General features: G+C 42.9%; 1 protein-coding gene across 2 annotated transcripts in view; it reads right to left on the bottom strand.

Annotated features, from left to right (window-relative positions):
• The window catches only part of ADAM19 (ADAM metallopeptidase domain 19), a 100,813-nt gene that overhangs the window by 59,431 nt on the left and 21,714 nt on the right, over positions 1–19,668 (bottom strand). For both annotated transcript variants that reach the window (XM_011966707.1, XM_011966706.1), the window contains exon 4: positions 1,232–1,310. In XM_011966707.1, coding sequence (XP_011822097.1) covers positions 1,232–1,310 — 79 coding nt within the window. The remainder of the gene's footprint in view (positions 1–1,231; positions 1,311–19,668) is intronic.

Below are 19,668 nucleotides of genomic sequence, written 5' to 3'. Positions count from 1 at the left end.
GGTGAACTAATCTGAGCTGTTAATGACTGATAGCGGCCAGTGTTATCTTGCTGGACACTTGCACTCCAGCAGGGATATTTTAAAGAACGGGCCTGCTAGAGTACTCAGGTTCAATGGGAAGCTGCTGGAGGAGTCCTGAGGTGGAGGGACCTCTCCTGCTGTTCTCTACACCGCACCTCCCAGTCCGTGTGCCTCAGTAGTCCATTACGTCCTGCCCCAAAGGCAAAGGTCACTGCTGCTCCTACCAGCGTGCGTCTTCCCTTCTTTACCCCCATCTCACCAGCCCAGACTTTGAGAATGGTCACTTGAATCCAGGGTTTCTCAACTTGGGCACTACGGATATTTGGAGCTGGATAATTCTGTTGTGGGGGAGTGATGGGTCTGTCCTATGCATTATAGAATGCAGATGCCAGTAGATCCTCCGTGCCAGTCACGGCAATCAAAACTGCCTCCAAACATTACCAGATGTCCCCTGGAGTCAGAGGAAAACCACTGGTTCTCCTGGTTGAGAATCAATGTTCTGAGCCTACAAATTCCAATAGGCATCCCTGTAAGAAGAACCAGACACCATGAAATGTGTATCATTCACTACCTTAAATGTCTACCAGTGGAGTGCGGCAAAGCAAACTGACATGTAACCATCTGAAAGATCATTTTCTAAATGAAAGATCTTTGACGTTGTGTAAACATCCCTACTCAAAAACAACTTTGAGGGAAAAAATGTCCAATATGAATACAGAAGCAAAATAAGAAAATCTTCGTAACTTAAAAATCACATTAAAATAGCAGACTACAAAACGTATATGCACAGTTATTACAACTCGGTAAATGTTATACATCCATTTAAAAAGGACTGATCAAACATCTAATTGGATGAGATGACAGGATTATGAGTAAGTCATTCCTTTTACTAAAACTTTCGTTAATATATGGGTAATTAACATAAAGTAAAGAGCATGTATGTTTCATAGTAATTTGCACCAACTGTAATCAGATGCAATTACCCTAAAATAGTCTACGTTTCTTTAGCCATTTTAGCTAGCAAAGAAGGGGGAGCACCTATGAAACATCAAATATATGTTTTGCTTCTCTGGTTTGCTCCCTTGGTCTTCACTTGGGGGAAACACTCCCTTCAGGGGAGGGACCAACTCCATCAGGCGTCTCCTGAGGTCCTAGGAGTGGTGCTGGGAGAGGACAGCTGCTGTATAGACATTTGTTGACCTGAACTCACCTCCAATTTCAGTGTGGTGGTTTGAGGGTTACCACTTGAAGTATAATGGGTTTCTGTGTAGGAAGGAGCAAAAAGTTGCCTGCAAAAAATAAAAAGAGACATTTATATCATAAGTGGATGAACTCCATTCTCCTAGCAACAACAACTAGTGATTTTAACTGAACCAGGCAGGACTATCCCAAGCATCTCCATGCAAAAGAAACTGGGCAGCCACTAAGGGCTAAGGAACAAAAGGGAAAACCAGAAGTTTGCTGTTAATTTTATATTTAATGTAAATTAAATATAATTTATCATCACTATGGGAACATCACTCCAACTAGATCGAACTGACAGAACTAAAGCAATGATCTTAGTATTTGTCTGGGTCCTGGGAAAACAGACATGCAAACACATGTAAAATTTTCCAGGGCCTATGAACCCTATTGTGCACCTTGGTTGATTTTTCCAGCACTAGATCTACCAATTTTTAGTATCAGCAGACCAATTTTTCTTTAAGGGAATACCTCTTCTCTGATGTGTATTTTGGTGAGACTGTCAATCAAGGAGTCCTACTTGGCCCTGGCCAAGGGGTGACCTGGCCAGCGGAGTGATGCTGCCAGGTCTGAACAGATGGAAGCAATGCATCTGTTCTTCTGTGCCTGCTGCAAGGGTTCCCTAAGCTTCCGTTGCCTGCCCTTTCTGACGCTTAGTGGTTCAGATTCCCTGAGACCTGGTAATTCTATGTTACCCTTCCAATAAATTCCTTTTTTTCTTTTCTAAACTTGGACATTGGTTTCTCTCACCACAGACCCCTTGAAGTAGAGGTTAAGAATCTCCTCACCAAAGTCCAGGCAACTCCAATAAATATTCTTAGAATTTCTCTAAAAATTAAAAGAAAAATACAAGAGTCAAATGGATGTTTTCAACTATTAATAGTTCAGCCTCATTAAAGGGAGAATTGATCTAGAGAAAGTCAAGGTCGGCCAGGCGCGGTGGTTCACACCTATAATCCCAGCACTTTGGGAGGCGAAGGCGGGTGGATCACCTGAGGTCAGGAATTTAAGACCAGCCTGGCTAACATGGTGAAACCCCTTCTCTACTAAAAATACAAAAATTAGCTGGGCGTGGTGGCAGGTGCCTATAATCCCAGCTACTCGGGACGCTGAGGCGGGAGAATCGCTTGAGCCTGAGAGGCAGAGGTTGCAGTGAGCTAAGATCATGCCATTGCACTCCAGCCTAGGCGACAAGAGCGACACTCCATCTAAAAAAAGAGAAAAGAAAAAAAAAAAAGGAAAAAGAAAAAAAAAAAGTCCAGGTCAAGGGGCAAGAAAGGTTTCTAAAGGAAGGCACCATTAGAAATTCGAATCTGACAAAAAGAGAATGATGTGGCTCTGTATGTACTAATATGGGAAGATGTCTAAAATGGAGTTAGACAGCAACAGTAAAGTTCTGAAGAGTATGTATTTTAAAAGTCCATTTCATTGAAAATCAAATACTACACACTCTAAAGCAGGCATCAGAAATAATTAGAGGCCAGGTGTGGTGGTTCACACCTGTAATCCCACCACGTTGAGAGGCTGAGGCAGGCAGATTGCCTGAGGTCAGGAGTTCAAGACCAGCCTGGTCAATGTGGTGAAACCCCGTCTCTACTAAAAATACAAAAATTAGCCGGGTGTGGTGGCAGGTGTCTAGCTACTCGGGAGGCTGAGACAGGAGAATTGCTTGAACCTGCGGGGTGGAAGTTGCAGTGAGCCGAGATCCCGTCATTGCACTCCAGCCTAGGTGACAAGAGCGAGACTGTCTCAAAAGAAAAAAAAAAAAAAAGGAGAAACAAATGACCTTTGTTGATGGTGATTATCTCAGGAGTTGCAGAAGATGTTCACAATATAAGTTGCATATTTCTGAAGCTGGTTGACTTTTAAATTAACTGTCAGAGAGGTGTTTTGAAAACTGAAATTTTAACTTAAAACTGTTCTTAAAAAGAAGAAAATGTAGGCTGTGGCCAGCACAGAAAGCCAAAGGAATCTGCAGGGATAACCCAGGTTTTAAAGGAAGTGACATTTCCCAGCAAGAGAGGGTCATCGTTGAGGGTCTCTAGAATCCTTCCAGAGTCACTTCTAGCTCTAAGTTCTGGGATCGCTCAGATTTCCCTCCATCCCCAGTGTGTGGTCAGAAGGCAAATGCCACAAGAATTGTCTCCTGTACTATGTCAAGGTCTTCAACTTCTCGCCTTGGACAAGAAGAAAAGAAGCCCAACAGGAAAATGTAAAAATAAAGCAAAGCACAAACCCCAGCTTTGTGAAGAGAAATTCTCATTCACATGGAAACTTTGGGTCAGTGGCTAACTTGACAGAATCTGTCTCCCAGTCCTTTCTCTTTCTCCTTAGCATCTAACTAGCCCAAGATTCGAGGGAGGAGTCACCCATTTGCCTGAGGGAGAAAAACTGTAAGCCTCAGGAGGGCAGAGGCCAAGCAGTTTTGCTCACTGGTTTATGTCAGTGCTCAACATTTGCTCAATGAAAAAACCACTTAACTAGTTACTGAATGAATGGATGGATGAGTAGTTCAGTGTCCTGGGAGCTTAGAGCATGGTCTGGACACTGGAAAAACTGACGTTTTGATTCCAGCTCTGACATTTACTGTCTCTATGGCCGTGAACAAGTAAATGTACGTCTCTGAACCTTTGTTTCCTCTTAGACAAAAAAGAGGATGAAATTCTCATTTGACAGGGCTGTGATGAGGATCAGACAACATAATAAATGCAGCAGGCTTAATGCCATGCCTGGCACAAAGTGGAGCTCGGTAAAAGTTAGTGATAATCATTATTGCTTTCAACAGGGATTATGACAGAAGAACCCAGAAAGTTTCTCTAACTTTCCCCAGCCATGAACTCCCCAGTCCATCGCTTAAGAGAGGTGGTAAAACGCAGCGTGCTCGTTCCTGCAGCCCATTTCCTGGGTCTGCTTTCACACACTGCGCCATGTACAGCTGGTCAGGAGTTCAGAGTTTAATGGTTCATTCCAGGTGTCAGTGGGGAAGTGTGAATTTTCCCACAGAAAATGCACTCCTGGTAAAAACATTCTCAGCCTCTTCTGAAGCTTAGCAAGGGGGGAAAACTTTAATCATCCATCCAGTGACGTTACCCCATCATCACAGGACTCTCCGACCCTCAGCACTGAAAGGAACCCTAGAAATCATACAGTCAAACTCCAGTTACACTGTGAGCTCCCCAAAAATAGGGGCCTCGGTGTCTTTGAAGGCTTCTCCCCAGCCCCCAGCACCTAGCAAGCAGGCAGTACATGTGCATTCTGTGAATGAGTGGATGAGTGAATAAACTCGCAAATGAATAAATGAACTTTTTATCTCATGTAGGAATCTGCCAGATGGCCATTCACCACTGGACACCTCTTGGGAGAGGCTGCTCCTGAGACTACCTACTCCATATCTGACCACATACAGTAGTTAATTTTTACTCCAGATTAAAAACTACCCCTCTGGCACTGGTACCCACAGGCCTTCGTTCCGGCCTCTGAATCTGCATAAAACAATCTGCCGTCATCTTTCACCTAACCACCCTTTCTGAAGCAGCAGTATCATCTAGAAACTAGTTAAAAATGCAAATTGTCGGGCTCCACTCGGACTCATGAATCAGATAGAAACTCTAGGGTTAGGGCCCAGCCATCGGTTTGAACAACTCTGCAACTCTCCCAAGCTGGGTCCATATACGCCCATGTGTTCAGGTGCTGCTCTCAGAACCAAAGGACACTGCTATCCCACAGAGAGGAGGGCACATGGCCACTGAGCAGCCCGGCCCAGCTCAGCTGCCCCATTCTCTGACCACATCTTGTTCTCATCTCCTCCCTAACAAGCGGCTGGCTCAGCAGACCGGCAGGAAGCCGTCTCTCACCACTGGATTGCATTAGGATTTTCAGGAAACGACTTATGAGTGATGTGCATCCAGGAAGAGAAAGGACTGTGCAAGATTTCCCATTCCGCCCACTCCTTTTTTCTAGCTTTAATAGAAAAGCAATTTCTGTTCTACCCTGCTGCCTCCCGCTCTGTCTGCTCCGTGCTCAGGAGCCCATGGACAGGCAGAAATCAGTAGGACACTGCCATGTCTCAGCACCATTAGAATAGTAGCCAGCACTACAGTTGAGCAAAATCTGTGTCACTTAGATTCGAAAGTCCCCGAGCAAAACCTGCATCTTCAGACTTCCACCTAGGAAAATAAGCTACCCCCAAATACTGGACATAAAACATCAGGTGACTCTCTAGGGAAGAAGAACTGAAACCTGTACAAGCAGCCAGCCCCAAAAGTACACTGCAGCCTGAAAACAGCTTGGACCCATCTTTCCTAAGGCTCGGAAGCTTCAAACTCAGGACAATTCCTTTAAGTTCTATTTATCATCAGACAAATTTCAAATGCCTCTCTATGCTAAACCACCCTCTAGAGAGGAAGGAGCAGTGACGCTAAAATGAATTTGCAAAACATCTTCTGGGAGCTCAAACCTTCTTCCTCCTGCTTCAGATAAGCAAACCAGTGAAGATAAAGTGATAACAATTTCCAAATTACCTTGAAAAACACTCTCTGCAGACGAGCTCAGCATAGGCGAGCATCACTCTGCTTATCTCAGTAGCGAGTTTTGCTGACACCTCCTTTCTCTGGGTCTTTCTCTATCTAATTCTTCCAAGAGTCTCCAGATGATGCCTTGGGAGGTCCTGCTTTTCTGGTCTCTCTTATTTCACCTGGAGGGTCTTCATCCTGCCTCTGTTCGTAATAATGTCCTCACCATGCGACTTAGCCCAGCAACTGCACAACACGGAAAGACTGTTCAAAAATACACAATCCCCTGCCTTCTCTAGGGAAGGATTAAGAAATCTGTATTTTTAATCGTTTTTTTTTTTTTTTTTTTTTTTTTTCAGGTGATTTATGTTTTCAGGTTGTGGGAATTATTCTACTCCATTTGAGCAATTTTAACATTTTTAATTCTCTTTTTCATGTCTAGCCTCCTAATCACCTTCCAAACATCTAAACATTTTGGCCTCATATCAGAGACATGAGGCCTTTGCCAACGACAGGAACAGTCAGACCCATTCCAAAAGAAATCTGTATTTTTAATCGTTTTTTTTTTTTTGGTTTTTTTTTTTCAGGTGATTTATGTTTTCAGGTTGTGGGAATTATTCTACTCCATTTGAGCAATTTTAACATTTTTAATTCTCTTTTTCATGTCTAGCCTCCTAATCACCTTCCAAACATCTAAAGATCATCCTAGCCCAGCAGAGAGGGAAAGTCAGAATGCTTTGGTTTAAGCAGCAGCCGCACTATGCAACTGCCCTTCCAAAGCCTGGAAATAAAGCAAAAGATGACTATGGTTCCTCTCAATGTCACACAAGTGTACAGCCAGGGCCAGGTGCGATGGCTCATACCTGTAATCCCAGAACTTTGGGAGGTCGAGGCAGGTGGATCACTTGAGGCCAGGAGTTCAAGATCAGCCTGGCCAACAGGGCGGAAGCCCTCTCTACAAAAAAAAAGTAGCCGGGTATGATGGTGCGTGCCTGTAATCCCAGCTACTCAGGAGGCTGAGGCAGGAGAATTGCTTGAACCCGGGAGGCGGAAGTTGCAGGGAGCTGACATTGCACGACTCCACTCCAGCCTGAGTGACAGAGCCAGATTCCATCTCAAAAAATTAAATTAAAAAACACAGAGCATAGCCAAGCTTTAGACTCTCAGAGGCCTGCCTATTGTTCTCTGGTCTTTATGGGAAGAATGTGGCTTTGAAAGATGTACTATTTACAATTAATTACAGCAGCCCTTGCTCCACTCTGTAAAATCAGATGTTAACTTGTAAAAACTTAATAAGATACAACAGAAATGCAAATCTTTCCATCTAGTAGAAAAGATAACCCCAAAGGTTATGGTTTTACAGCCCCTAGGATATTAACTAGTTTTGTATCTCATTTAGCAATCTTATCTCACCATTCCTTTTTTCACTATTAAATACACACACACACCCACACAAACACATCTTAGTTTCCCTTATCTAATTTTAAACCAGTTTTATCATCTTGCTGGTTCCCCCATTAATTAGATAAATAAAACTTCGAGAAGTGCTCACTATGCATTTGTATAAAAATTGTTTTCACGTGAGCCACATAAACCCCCTCCATTTTCTAGACTGCAAAACGAACAGACTAATAATCACCGTCAGTATCACAGCGATGCTGAGGACCAAATGAGAAAATACTTTCAAATCCTAGCTCTTATAAGTAGTGTGAGTTCAGACTGGTCAGTAACTTCTCCATGCCTATGGTTTCTCATCATAAAAATGAGGAGAATGATAAAATCTACTTCACAGTGCTCCTGTAAGATGTTAGAATAGTGCCTGGCATATAGGAAGATCACATGACTATTTGTTAGATAAAATGAACAAATGTGAAAGAATTATTTGTAAAGTAGAAAGTATTTGCGCTTTACAAATATTGCTATCATTTTCTCCAGCACTAACTATATATACACGTGCCAAAATCTTGATCATTGTTAAATCTAGGTAATGGCTGTCTGAGGCTTATAATACTAGTCTCTCTCTTTTTGGGTTTATAAATTTTGACAATATTTTTTAACTAGCTGGGTGATAGGGTACAAGTCACAAACTACTCAGCCTCAGTTTCCCTTTCTATCAAACAGAAATGGCAATGCCCAGGACAGACAGGTCCTGGAAAGTGTCTCTGAAAAGCAGAGTGCTATTCTAATGTCATGGCCTGCGCTAGTCTAGATTTGGGACAAAATAAATTCAGTGAGTAATGTTTTGTTTTCTAAGATGCTGAAAGACAAGCAGGGAAGAGACAGCTAGAGCTGCTTCAGAACCAAGATTTCTGCATCAGTGCTCATTCCACCTCTGACTCCAAAGGAATGGAAACAAACCAACGTGCCAAAGGCATGGCCCCAAAGCCAAATAAGGGACTGATAAGTCCAGGGGGCTGCAAGCAGACACATTCCTTTATGAGGGAACAGAAAGGCCAAGGAAGGGGGAACTTTGGAGGTTGCTCCTAGAGTAAAAACTTGGGACCTCCTCCTATTCCAGGGACTCCCTTGAATAAGCACCATCGTTGCCAGAGGAGCAGCTTTGGAAGCAATACTCCCAAGGCAAAATGGCGCCATCCAGAAGCCTGGCAAAAGGCCAACGCTACTCAGTATGTTTTCTTTAACTTCCTATTAAGGAAGTTTCCAAACAATGCGTTAAGTCAACACTCCCTTTCACCAACCACTTCCCATGACATCTTCTCCCAGTCCCCACAAGACCTGGCACCCTTCCGACTAGTTTCTGGTCCTGTGTTTTGCTATTACATTATATACCAAAGGATGTTTGGATGAGCACCACTGACTCCTTTGGCCAGCAGGGTCTTTACTTAACCCTCTTCAGGCCTCCCTCTTAGCTGCCTCTATGAAGATGGGTAACCTCTCTGCACAAATAGAGCTGACTTCTTGAGATCAGACAACTTAACTGGCAGGGACCTGAGGGGCCCTCAAAATGGCTCACCCAAGAAGAGTTTACAAATTTGTTTTCCAGTGTCTCGAATAGTCCATTATGTGTATTTGTTGAAATCAGATAAGAACAGTTCGGGGAAATGAGGTGCTACCTTTAGTATTTCTGAGAAAAATTTAAAAGCGAAAATGGTGAGTAGGAGCAACTTCTCTAGCAACCAGTTTTTGGTAAATAACCACAGTGTTTATCAGATTAGCCGACACCACAGAAAACCTGAAGGGAAAGACGGATGTAAGAGGGTATGAGGAGAGAGGTACATCATAAAGAAAAATGGTGTGGATAAGACACAGGGGAAATGAAGAGAAGGACCGTCTGAGATCATTGAAGCTGTGAGAATATGCTTAGAAAAAAGGGAATAAGCGGACCACTCCCTGAAACTAACAAACAAACATAAAACAGGTAGGTGTAGGTGCTTAGCGCTTTTTAGGCTCTGATTAAATATCCCAGTAACTTTCATAAACTTGTCCAGTGTTTCTTAGCACACTAAGGCACAAACCACACCCAAAGCATAAGTCAAGGATGTCAGAACTTGGAAAGCCCTCCTAGATCATAGTGGATACCTATTGTCGGAGCCTGCCTAGCATCTGTGCCACCTTCCTGAGATAACAGTGGCCTGATTTGTATTTAAAGAAATACTCCCTTCTCATTGCATTGCTGACTAGGGCACCTGGAGTTGATCAAGGTCCCTGCCCTTGCCTGGCCAAATGAATGCTTCATGATATGCCTGGACAGTCAGATCTCATCTCGGAACTTCAAGATGATAGTACATGAAGGGACCATCTATTCATTCTGGGACCTCAACCTTTCCAAACCTTAGTTTTTCAACTTTTCCCTCATTCTATGCGTTCCCCCATATCCTTTCCAAAAAGATTGTTTAGGAGAAGCGAGGGTTAGTGTGTAAGTTACAGAGTCTACCACAATGAAACATTATTTATATACCACCCTCTCTGCCCAACCCTGACCTCCACTTTCACAGATGGAAGAATCTGCAAACGAGCAAAAGCAACTTGCCCAGCATCACACAGTTATATTTTGTTTCTAAACCCATCATCTCAATGAACTAGAGTAAGCTAAATGTCAGTGGTAGACAAGCCAAGAGTTGGGCCATCCAGACACACCCAGAAGGCAGAGAGAAAGGCTATTCATGCAATCTCATGAATAACTGCATATTAAGCAGTGTAATGTGGTACAAACTGCAGGCCACCTGGCATCGGGAGGCCAGAGTTTCTCACAGCTTGATTTCATCACTATTTGCTGGGGGTCCTTGGTCAAGATGCAGCACCTTTTCTGAGCATCAGGCCCTGCAGGCCGTGCATCTGCAAGTCCACTTGCTCATTCCACAAACATGTATGGAGGTCCGTGATGTGCAGGCACTATGCTACAGGATGGGGCTTCAGCAGCCAATGAGGCAGGCCTAGGTTCCTGCTCCTCTCCTGTCGTGGAACCTGCAGTTCCCAAGTGCTTGGCAAATGCTGACACCATGCAGAGGGCAGGTGTAACTGTCTGGTCCCCAGAAGGCACTGTTTCACAGCTCATCTTCCTTCCTGGAACAGCTGCAAACCAGTGTGGTAACCAATTTCTAGTTTCTCATAACAAGCTGTCTACACTGTTATGGAGAAGGGATGTGTATGTGCATGCATGCATGTGTGCGTGCGTGTGTGTGTGTGTGTGTGTTGTGAGCAGAGAGCAAGACTAGTCTGGGGATCAGGAACTAAGGATACTCACTCAACATGGCTGCCCTCCTTCTCCAAACCCATATTCCTATCACCATATCCCAGAGAGGCCAGTTTGACCTTTGCATTCTTACCCAAGCCCCAAATCCAGCATCAGTGAGTCAAGAGATAAAGAGCTTCTAGAATACAAAGAGCCTGACATTCCTCCCCACACTTAGATCACCCTTTTCCCCAGCACTCCAGTCTCCCTCCAAAGGAATCCCTTTCCATGACTTGCCCTTCCCTTCCCCAGAAGGGGGCCCTTGGAAAAAGAAACCATGCTTGATATAATGCAGCCATTATAGCTCCTTGGCCCTTTTGGCCCTCTCCCCAGGGAGACTGATGCAAGAGGAGAAAATGTGGAGACTGCCAGTTTTCTGCAAGGAGGAAAGGGGGGAAGTGAGACACATGGGAGCCATGGAAGAAGCTGGAAAAGAGCCACAAGTACAGAAGTCATAAAGACCCCATTTCTCCTTCAACTGGCTGAGGAAAGTCAGGCCCAGCTCCACCTACTCAATGATATCATTGTTTTCAACAAAAGCCAGTTTCAGAATCCCTAGAGAGGTCCCCAGTGAAGCCTCAGCTGCTGGAATGGGCAGAGGTCTCACCAGTTCCTAAGAGACCAAGTGCTTAGAATTTTAGATAAGGAGGAAAAAACAGAGAAAACCAGGGGAGGCACACATTTTGCTTCTGCTGGGCCTGTCAGCGCTAGGGAAAGAGTACAGGATACTGCTTTTCACATAGGTTTTATTATTGCATCCCCATGATGATCCTGCCAAGTTGGTGACTAGGAATTATTACCTAGTCTAATTAGTCTATTGAGTCTAATTACCTATCCAATGAGAAAACTAAAGATCCAAGGAAAGAGGTGGCTTGTCCAAGGTCCCACCACAAGCTAAGGAAAAATCCAGGGACAGACACCACCCTTGCTATGGTTTGAATGTGTCCCCCCAAAAGCCTGTGTTGGAAACTTAATCCCCAATGCAACAGTGTTGGGAGGTAGACCTGATGAGGAGTGATTAGTCCATGAAGGCTCCACCCTAATGAAAGGATTAATGCTGTTATAAAAGGGCTTGAGGATGCAAGTGTGCTCTCTTGCTCTTTTTTTCATGTGCTCTCTTGCCCTTCTACCTTTCACCATGGGGTAACATAGCAAGAAGGCCCTCAACAGATGCTGGTACCTTGATATTGGACTTCCCAGCCGGCAGAACTGTAAGAAACAGATTTCTTTTCTTTATAAGTGACCCAGTCTCTAGGATTCTGTTTTGCCAATGCAAAATGAATTAAGATAACTATCCTGCTACTTATTCAAGCTAGAAACTTTGGACTCTCCCTTGAAACCACCCTCTCCCTCAGCCCACATGCAACCCATTTCCCAGTTTCCATGATTCCACCCTATAAATATCTCTGGAATCTATCCTCTTCTCTTTATATCAGCTACCTCTTCCCTAAATTAGTCCTTCTCAAATGCATTTTGGATGCTGTCACTATGTGACTTTTAAAATATTCTTCATCCGCTTCCCATTGCCCTCGAGATAAAAGTCCAAACTCTTTAAGGTGCCTGCAAGGCCCTTTAAGGACTCACCTCTGCCTGCCTCACCAATTTCTTCTCATCATTTCCTTCCTCCTTCTCTCTGTTCTAACTATAGAGAACTTCTTTTCATTTTCAATGTCATTCTTGCCTTCGGGCCTTTGATCCTGTGATTTGTGCTGCTTGGCACATACTTACTGTTGCATGAGCCAACTCTGCCACACTCTCCACCACCACCACACTCCCCCTTTTCTTTACTTCCTCCTATAAGACTTCCCGTGCCCCCAGTCCAGGGGAAGTTCCCCTTCCTCATGTTCCTACAGTACCCTCTACTTCCTCCCTCCTAGCAAGCCCCACATTGTTCTGTAACTGTTTAATTATCTGTCCCCTCTTCTAAGTTCTAAGCCCTATGATGGCAGAGACTATTTTGATCACCACTGATTCTCCCAGGAATACCCAGGACCTATCCCAGTGCCTGCCACATAGTTGGCACTCACAATATTTGTTTAACAAAGGAAGAGAAGAAAGGAACGACATAAATTAGGAATTCTCAATGAGTAGTCCAGAGCTCAAGCCCAGTACACTGAGAAGAGACTTGCCAGAAAAGCCAGGGATTCTCTGACTCAATACCTGCCCCAGTTGAGTTTGTGCAAGACCTAGCAACTTGCCCCACAGTACCCAAAAGACTACTCACTTAGTTTATTCAAGGGGTCAGCCAAAGGTCTGTGTATATCACTGAGTTCTAAATAAAGAAAAAGCAAACATTAATTGCTCAAAATCAAAAATATCTCCTGGGTGAAGTGTAAATGTAGTTTCATTTTCAGGACAGAATCTGTCCAGGGGCCACACTGTCAGCCTCCTCTCACTTTTCTCCAGGATAGTCATGCTCCATTGCCCAAGCACAAAGCATAAAGAGTAGGAAATACCCTCCAATTTCCAGAGAGCCTAGATGAAGAGCTTAGTCACATCCTCGGAGCTGGGAGAAAAGAGAGGGCCAAAAGGGCCTCTCCCAAATCCAAATGTATATCCATAAATCCATCTGCATCCCGCCCACCAGCCTTGCATCTCAGGAGGCTTCCCCATCTACAGAAGTTGTGAAGAAGCCATCACTGCCTTGCAATCCATGGGCTCCATCCACCAAGTACACCTCCATCCCCTTGGCTCGGCCCAAATTGTTCTTCAGTGGGGAGGGGTGGGAGGAAAGCTGCTTCTCTTCCAAGGTGTAGAAATACAGCCTAGCTTTAGAGTGCACTTCAAGCATGTTTCCTAGAAGTAGCTCACCTACTTCCCTGACCACATGGGTCTACCTGAGGCAAGAGAACGCAACTCAAAGCCAAAAATGGGAGAATTAAAATATTGAGCTCTACGCCACTCAAATTCTCTGGTAGCCCACCAGTGAAGGAAAAGCAACCCGTTCTCCAACCTCAACATATCACTCTTCTGAATTCAAATGATTTGGCTAGTTAGGGATATTAAATTCCTAAAAGATTAGTAGCACTGTAGTTTTAGGTTCCCTTTGATCCAGACCAAACGTTTACACATTGTTTTCTCAGTCTGAATTCCTTTCTCATTCTCCACTCATCTCATCTCCCTCCCTCATCAAAAGCCTCCCTTCATTCTGCAAGACAATATTCCAAGTAACCCCCATTAGGGAAGGTTCTCCTCTTCCCCAGTCACAAATTCCCATTCCTCTTGCCTTCGCAGTACTTTACTTTCAATTCTACCATGTAAATTTGTAATCTGTCTTGGATTATGCTGTTGGCATGTTGTTTTCTCTCCCACAGAGTCTAAACTGCCAGAAGGTAAGAATATCCTGTTTTCATGCCTAATCTCTACAGCACCTAGCACAGGACTTTACATAGAGGTGCTTAATCAGTATCCCCTGAAATCAAACCTGTAGAATGTTTGATTTAAAAGGCATATGAGGCATTTAAAACATAAAGTTTAAAAGGCAGATCTATCAACTAATGAATGGATTAACAAAATGTGGTATATCTATACAATGTAATACTATATAGCAATAAGAAGAAATACTGATACATACTGCAACATGAATAAACCTCAAAAACATTACCCAAAATGAAAATAGCCAGTCAAAAAGACCACATATTGTATAATCCCATTTATATGAAACATCCAGAATAAGTAAATCTAGAGACATCAGATTGCCAGCTTCACAGGACTGACGTGGGGTTGGGGAGAATAAAGAATGACTGTACTTGTTTTCTAGGACTACCTTAACAAAGTGTCACAAACCAAGTGGCTTAAAAGTTGGAAGTTCACTGCACTCCAGCCTGGGCGACAGAGCAAGACTCCGTCTCAAAAAAAAAAAAAAAAAAAAGTTGGAAGTTTATGTCACACAGTTCTTGAGGCTAAAAGTCCAAGATCAAGGTGTCATGCTCTCTATGCAGGTGCAAGGAAAGGGCTTATTCCAGGCCTCTCTCCTGGCTTCTGAGTTCCTTCGCTTGTGGTGGCATAACTCTAATCTTCACATGGCATTCTCCCAGAGTATGTGTCTGCTTCCAAACCTCCCCCTTCTAAAAGGACACCAGTCATGTTGGATTAGAGACCTGCCATACTCCAGTATGATCTCATCTTAACTAAATACATCCACAACTCAATTTCCAAATAAGGTCACTTTGAGGTACTGGGGATAAAGACTTCAACATATGAGTCTGAGTTTGGGGGGACACCATTCAACTCATAACACTGCTAATGTTTTCTTTTTGGAGTGGTGAAAATGTTCTAAAATTAGATTATGTCAATGGCTGCATGACTTTGTAAATATACTAAAACAGATAAAATTGTGTACTTTAAATGAGTGAACTATATGGTATGTGAGTTATATCTCAGCAAAGCTGTTTGAAAAAAAAAGACAAGAGAGTTTGGGTTTAAAGAGTCTGCCCAAGCTCAATAAATCAACTCAATGGTGTGTTTGGGAAAACAGGATCTCTCAACAAGGGTAGTGAGATATAAACTTGTAAAGAAGCCAAAGGCGACTTGCCTCTCTATATCCATGTTACATGTAAATTCTCTTTGACTCAGTTGGGTATACAGTGATTCATAACATCATTCTCTCCACTCTGCATGTTTGATAATTTTTCATTATAAGAAACTGTAAGAGTTAATCATGCATACACATAGAATATAATATCACACAGCCATGAAAATGATATGATAGTCTCTTCAATAAATGGTGGGAAAACTGGATATCCACATGCAGAAAAATAAAACTAAACCCCTCTCTCTCACTGTATACAAAAATCAAATCAAAATGGATTAAAGACTTAAATCTAAGACCTCAGGCTGGGCACAGTAGTTCATGCCTGTAATCCCAGCACTTTGGGAGGCTGAGGCGGGCAGATCACCTGAGGTCAGGAGTTTCAGACCAGCCTGGTCAATATGGCAAAATCCTGTCTCTACTAAAAATACAAAAATTAGCTGGCGTGGTGGTGCACGCCTGTAATCCCAGCTACTCGGGAGGCTGAAATAGGAGAATCAATTGAACCAAGAAAGCAGAGGTTGCAATGAGCTGAGATCACACCATTGCACTTCAGCCCTAAGCAACAAAGTGCGATTCTGTCCCCTCCCCGCAAAAAAAAACTAAGACCTCAAACCATTAAACCACTACAAGAAAACATGGGGGAAATCTCCAGGACATTCGTCCAGGCAAAATTTCTTGAGCAATACCCCACAAGCACAGGCAACCAAAGAAAAAATGGACAAATGAGATCACAACAAGTTGAAAAGCTTCTGAACAGCAAAGGATACAATCAACAAAGTGAACAGACAACCCAAAGAATGGGAGAAAATATCTGCAAACTACCCATCTGACAAGGGCTTAATAACGAGACTATATGAGGAACTCACACAACTCTATAAGGAAAAAAAAGCCTAATAATTCAATCAAAAGATGGACAAAAGCTTTGAATAGACATTTCTCAAAAGAAGGCATAAAAATGGCAAACAAGCCTATGAAAAGGTGCTCAACATCACTGATCATCAGAGAAATGCAAATCAAAACTACAACGAGCTGGGTGCCGTGACTCATGCCTGTAATCCCAGCACTTTGGGATGGATCATTTGAGGCCAGGAGTTTGAGACCAGCCTGGTCAATAGGGCAAAACCCCATCTCTACTAAAAATACAAAATACAAAAAAATTAACCAGGTGTGGTGGCGTGCACCTATAGTCTCGGCTACTCAGGAGACTGAGGCACGAGAATCACTTGAACCCAGAAGGCGGAGGTTGCAGTGAGCCAAGATCGCACCACTGAACTCCAGCCTCAGGGACAGATCAAGACTCTGTCTCAAAAAACAAAACAAAACAAAACAAAACAAAAAAACTACAATGAGATATCATCTCACCCAGTTGAAAGACAGGCAATAATAAATGCTGGTGAGGTGAGGATGTGGAGAAAAGGGAACCCTTGTGCACATTGTCGGTGGGAATATAAATTAGTACAACCACTATGTCATGCTACCATATGATCCAGCAATCCCACTGCTGGGTATAGACCCAAAAGAAAGGAAATCAGTGTGCCAGGCGCGGTGGCTCACGCCTGTAATCCTAGCATTTTGGGAGGCTGAGGCGGGTGGATTGCCTGAGCTCATGAGTTCGAGACCAGCCTGGGCAACAGGAGTTCGAGGCCAGCCTGAGCAACAAGGTGAAACCCCGTCTCTACTAAAAATACAAAAAGTTAGCCAGGCATGGTGGTGCACGCCTGTAATCCCAGCTACTCGGGAGGCTGAGACAGGAGAATCACTTGAACCTGGGAGGCGGAGGTTGCAGTGAGCTGAGATTATGCCATTGCACTCTAGCCTGGGTGACTGAGCGGGACTCCATCTCAAAAACAAAAGAAAAAAAGAAAGGAAATCAGTATACTGAAGACATATCTACACTCCTATGTTTGTTGCAGCAGAGTTTACAATAGCCAAGATTTGGAAGCAACCTAAGTCTCTATCTGGGATGAATGGATAAAGAAAATGTGGTACATATACACAATGGAGTACCATTTTGCCATAAAAAAGAATGAGCTCCAGTCATTTGCAACAACATGGATGGAACTGGAGATCATTACGTTCAGCGAAATAAGCCAGGCACAGACATTGTAGGATCTAAAAATCAAAATAATTGAACTCATGGACAGAGAGAGTGATGGTTACCAGAGGCTGGGAAGAGTGTAGTGGGGAGATGTAGATAGTTAATGGGTACAAAAAAAAAAAAATAGAAAGAATGAATAAGACCTATTATTTGATAGCACAACAAGGTGACTATCATCAATAACAATTTAACTGTACATTTTTAAATAAAGAGTATCATTGGACTGTTTGCAATGCCTGAGGGAATGGGCACCCTTTTCTTCATGATGTGCTTATTTCACATTGCATGTCTGTACCAAAACATCTCATGTACCCCATAAATACATACACTTACTATGTATGAACTCATGAAAATTAAAAATTAAAAAAGGAAAAAATAAAATTACTGAGACTTGTTTTATGGGCTACAAAGTCAGTAAAAACAAAACTTCTAATTAATTTTTTAAATATGATAAAGGTACATGGAGACATATTTATAATATACTCATAATGCAAAATGGTACATTCAACCTTTGGGGAGGTATCTGTTGTTGTATAAATGCAAAATGGTACATTCAGTCTTTAGAGAGGTATCTGTGGAGTGAGAGGTACAACTTGTCAAAATTTAAAAACGTTTTAATTATGTACTCCATAGGATCCTGTAACTCTACATCTAGGTATAGTCCTACAGAAATACTTGCAAATGTGCTTACAGGTTGTGTACAATCCTGTTACTAGGATTATTTGTGGTAACAAGAAATCAGAAACCTAACTGTTAGTTAATAAGGAAATTAATAAATTTTGATACATCCATTCAGTGGAATCCTATGTCACCATTAAAAAGAATGAAACAGGTCTATAAATGTGCTCATGTGGAAAGACACTGAAGACAAAAATTAAAAAGGCAATTTTTAAATTGTTTTTTCAGTTTTGTTACCATGCATTTAAAAACTCTATAACTTGTTTAATTTTTCTCTGAAGTTTTATTATGAAAAATGTCAAACATTCCAAAAAGTTCCATGTAAAATCTTTTAAATGTTTTCATAATGCCCATGCTATATTTCCAAGTGAAAAAAAAAATAGGTTACAAAACCAAGAATACAGTATGACCTCATTTGTATATAAATATACATAGGGATTTTTAAATCTACATAAAATACTAAGTTCATGGTAAATGCTCACTCCCTCAATGCCAGTTGTTGTTATCTGAAGGTAAGCAGCCTGATGATAAAGGGATCCCCAAACTCAACCACTCCTGACTTCTTCCAAGTCCACAGCTTCCCTTAGTTCGGATAAGGGTCCATCTAAGGCCAACAGGGCAGTTGACAGCTTCCTCCCATTCATTTTACCCCGTGCTCCTGCTGAAGAGCAGCCAGGAGAAATAAGCTTGAGACAAAAGAAAACTGTGGACATCCTTCCTGGCTGCACTGGTTGCGGCTCCCTGGAAGGAGAGCCGGAACCAGTGGACAAATCCCAACCTCATATTGGACAGTTCAGGGCCTCATCTGATTCTGCAGGCACAGAAAAGAGGTACAGTTTGGCCCACTGGAGAACACTGCAAAGCAGTGTTTTCGAGACACAATTAGGTCAAACTGGGCATCACTGGAGAGCAGAAGTAATTTCCTCCCAGGGGCAATGGATTTTAAGGTCAACCCTTCTTAATTACATTTGGAAACCAGCTCAGGGGAATTCCCTCTGACTTCATTCTTAAATGTTTTTCTGACCCTGGAAAACACAAATAACAGTGTCTATTTATTGTGCTCTCATAGTGCACCAGGCACCCTGTAAATCCTTTAAAAGCATTACGTTATTGAATTCCACACACATCCTATGAGGTTATTATCCCCATCACGTAGATGAGAAAACTGAGACTCCCAAAGGTTGAGCGACTTGACAAAGCTTATACCTCCAGGTAGTGCAAGGAGCCAAGCTTGGGATCCACACCTGCCTGGATTACACTATCACATTACACTGACATGAAAATTCTAACCAGGGCCTGGGAAGGGTAGGAGGAAAGGGAAGGGGGAGAGTAGAATAGTGGAGAAGAAATGCCAGTGCTAACTAAAGAAGAGACCAAAGCATACTGAGCCAGGACTATGCATCTGAGAGGCAATATACTGCCCCTGTTGAAAGCCTGGACTTGGGAGTCAAACAGATCTAGCTTCACATCCTGGCCCTGCCCTTCCCACCCACATGACTTTGAGCAAGTCACACTGCTCCACACCTCAGGGTCCCCATCTGCCAAATAGGGCTAATACAGGAATCTACTCTTCATTGGTTGGTTGTAACAAGTGAATGAGATGACCCAGGTAAATACCAGAGTACAATGCCTGTTATACAGGCATCTCTTACATTTTAGCTATCACCATTTATTAATACGTGACAATCATTCCTAGTTATCCTCAGCCAGAAGTTCCCTAAGGGCAGACAGAGCATCAGAGAACATGACCCGGAACTTAGGTAATGTAGATAAGCAATAACCACACAGATTATTGCTCAATATGTTTTTTTCTCTTGTCATTTTCATGCTTGAAGAAAGCTGCAAGGGCCACACGTCACGACTGGCATCCCCAAAACACCTGAAAACATTT

The sequence above is a fragment of the Mandrillus leucophaeus genome, unplaced genomic scaffold (assembly GCF_000951045.1).
Source record: "Mandrillus leucophaeus isolate KB7577 unplaced genomic scaffold, Mleu.le_1.0 Scaffold77, whole genome shotgun sequence".
NCBI classification, from domain to species: domain Eukaryota; kingdom Metazoa; phylum Chordata; class Mammalia; order Primates; family Cercopithecidae; genus Mandrillus; species Mandrillus leucophaeus.
Note: the sequence above shows the minus strand (reverse complement) of the source record. Positions and strands in the feature narration are given on the sequence as shown.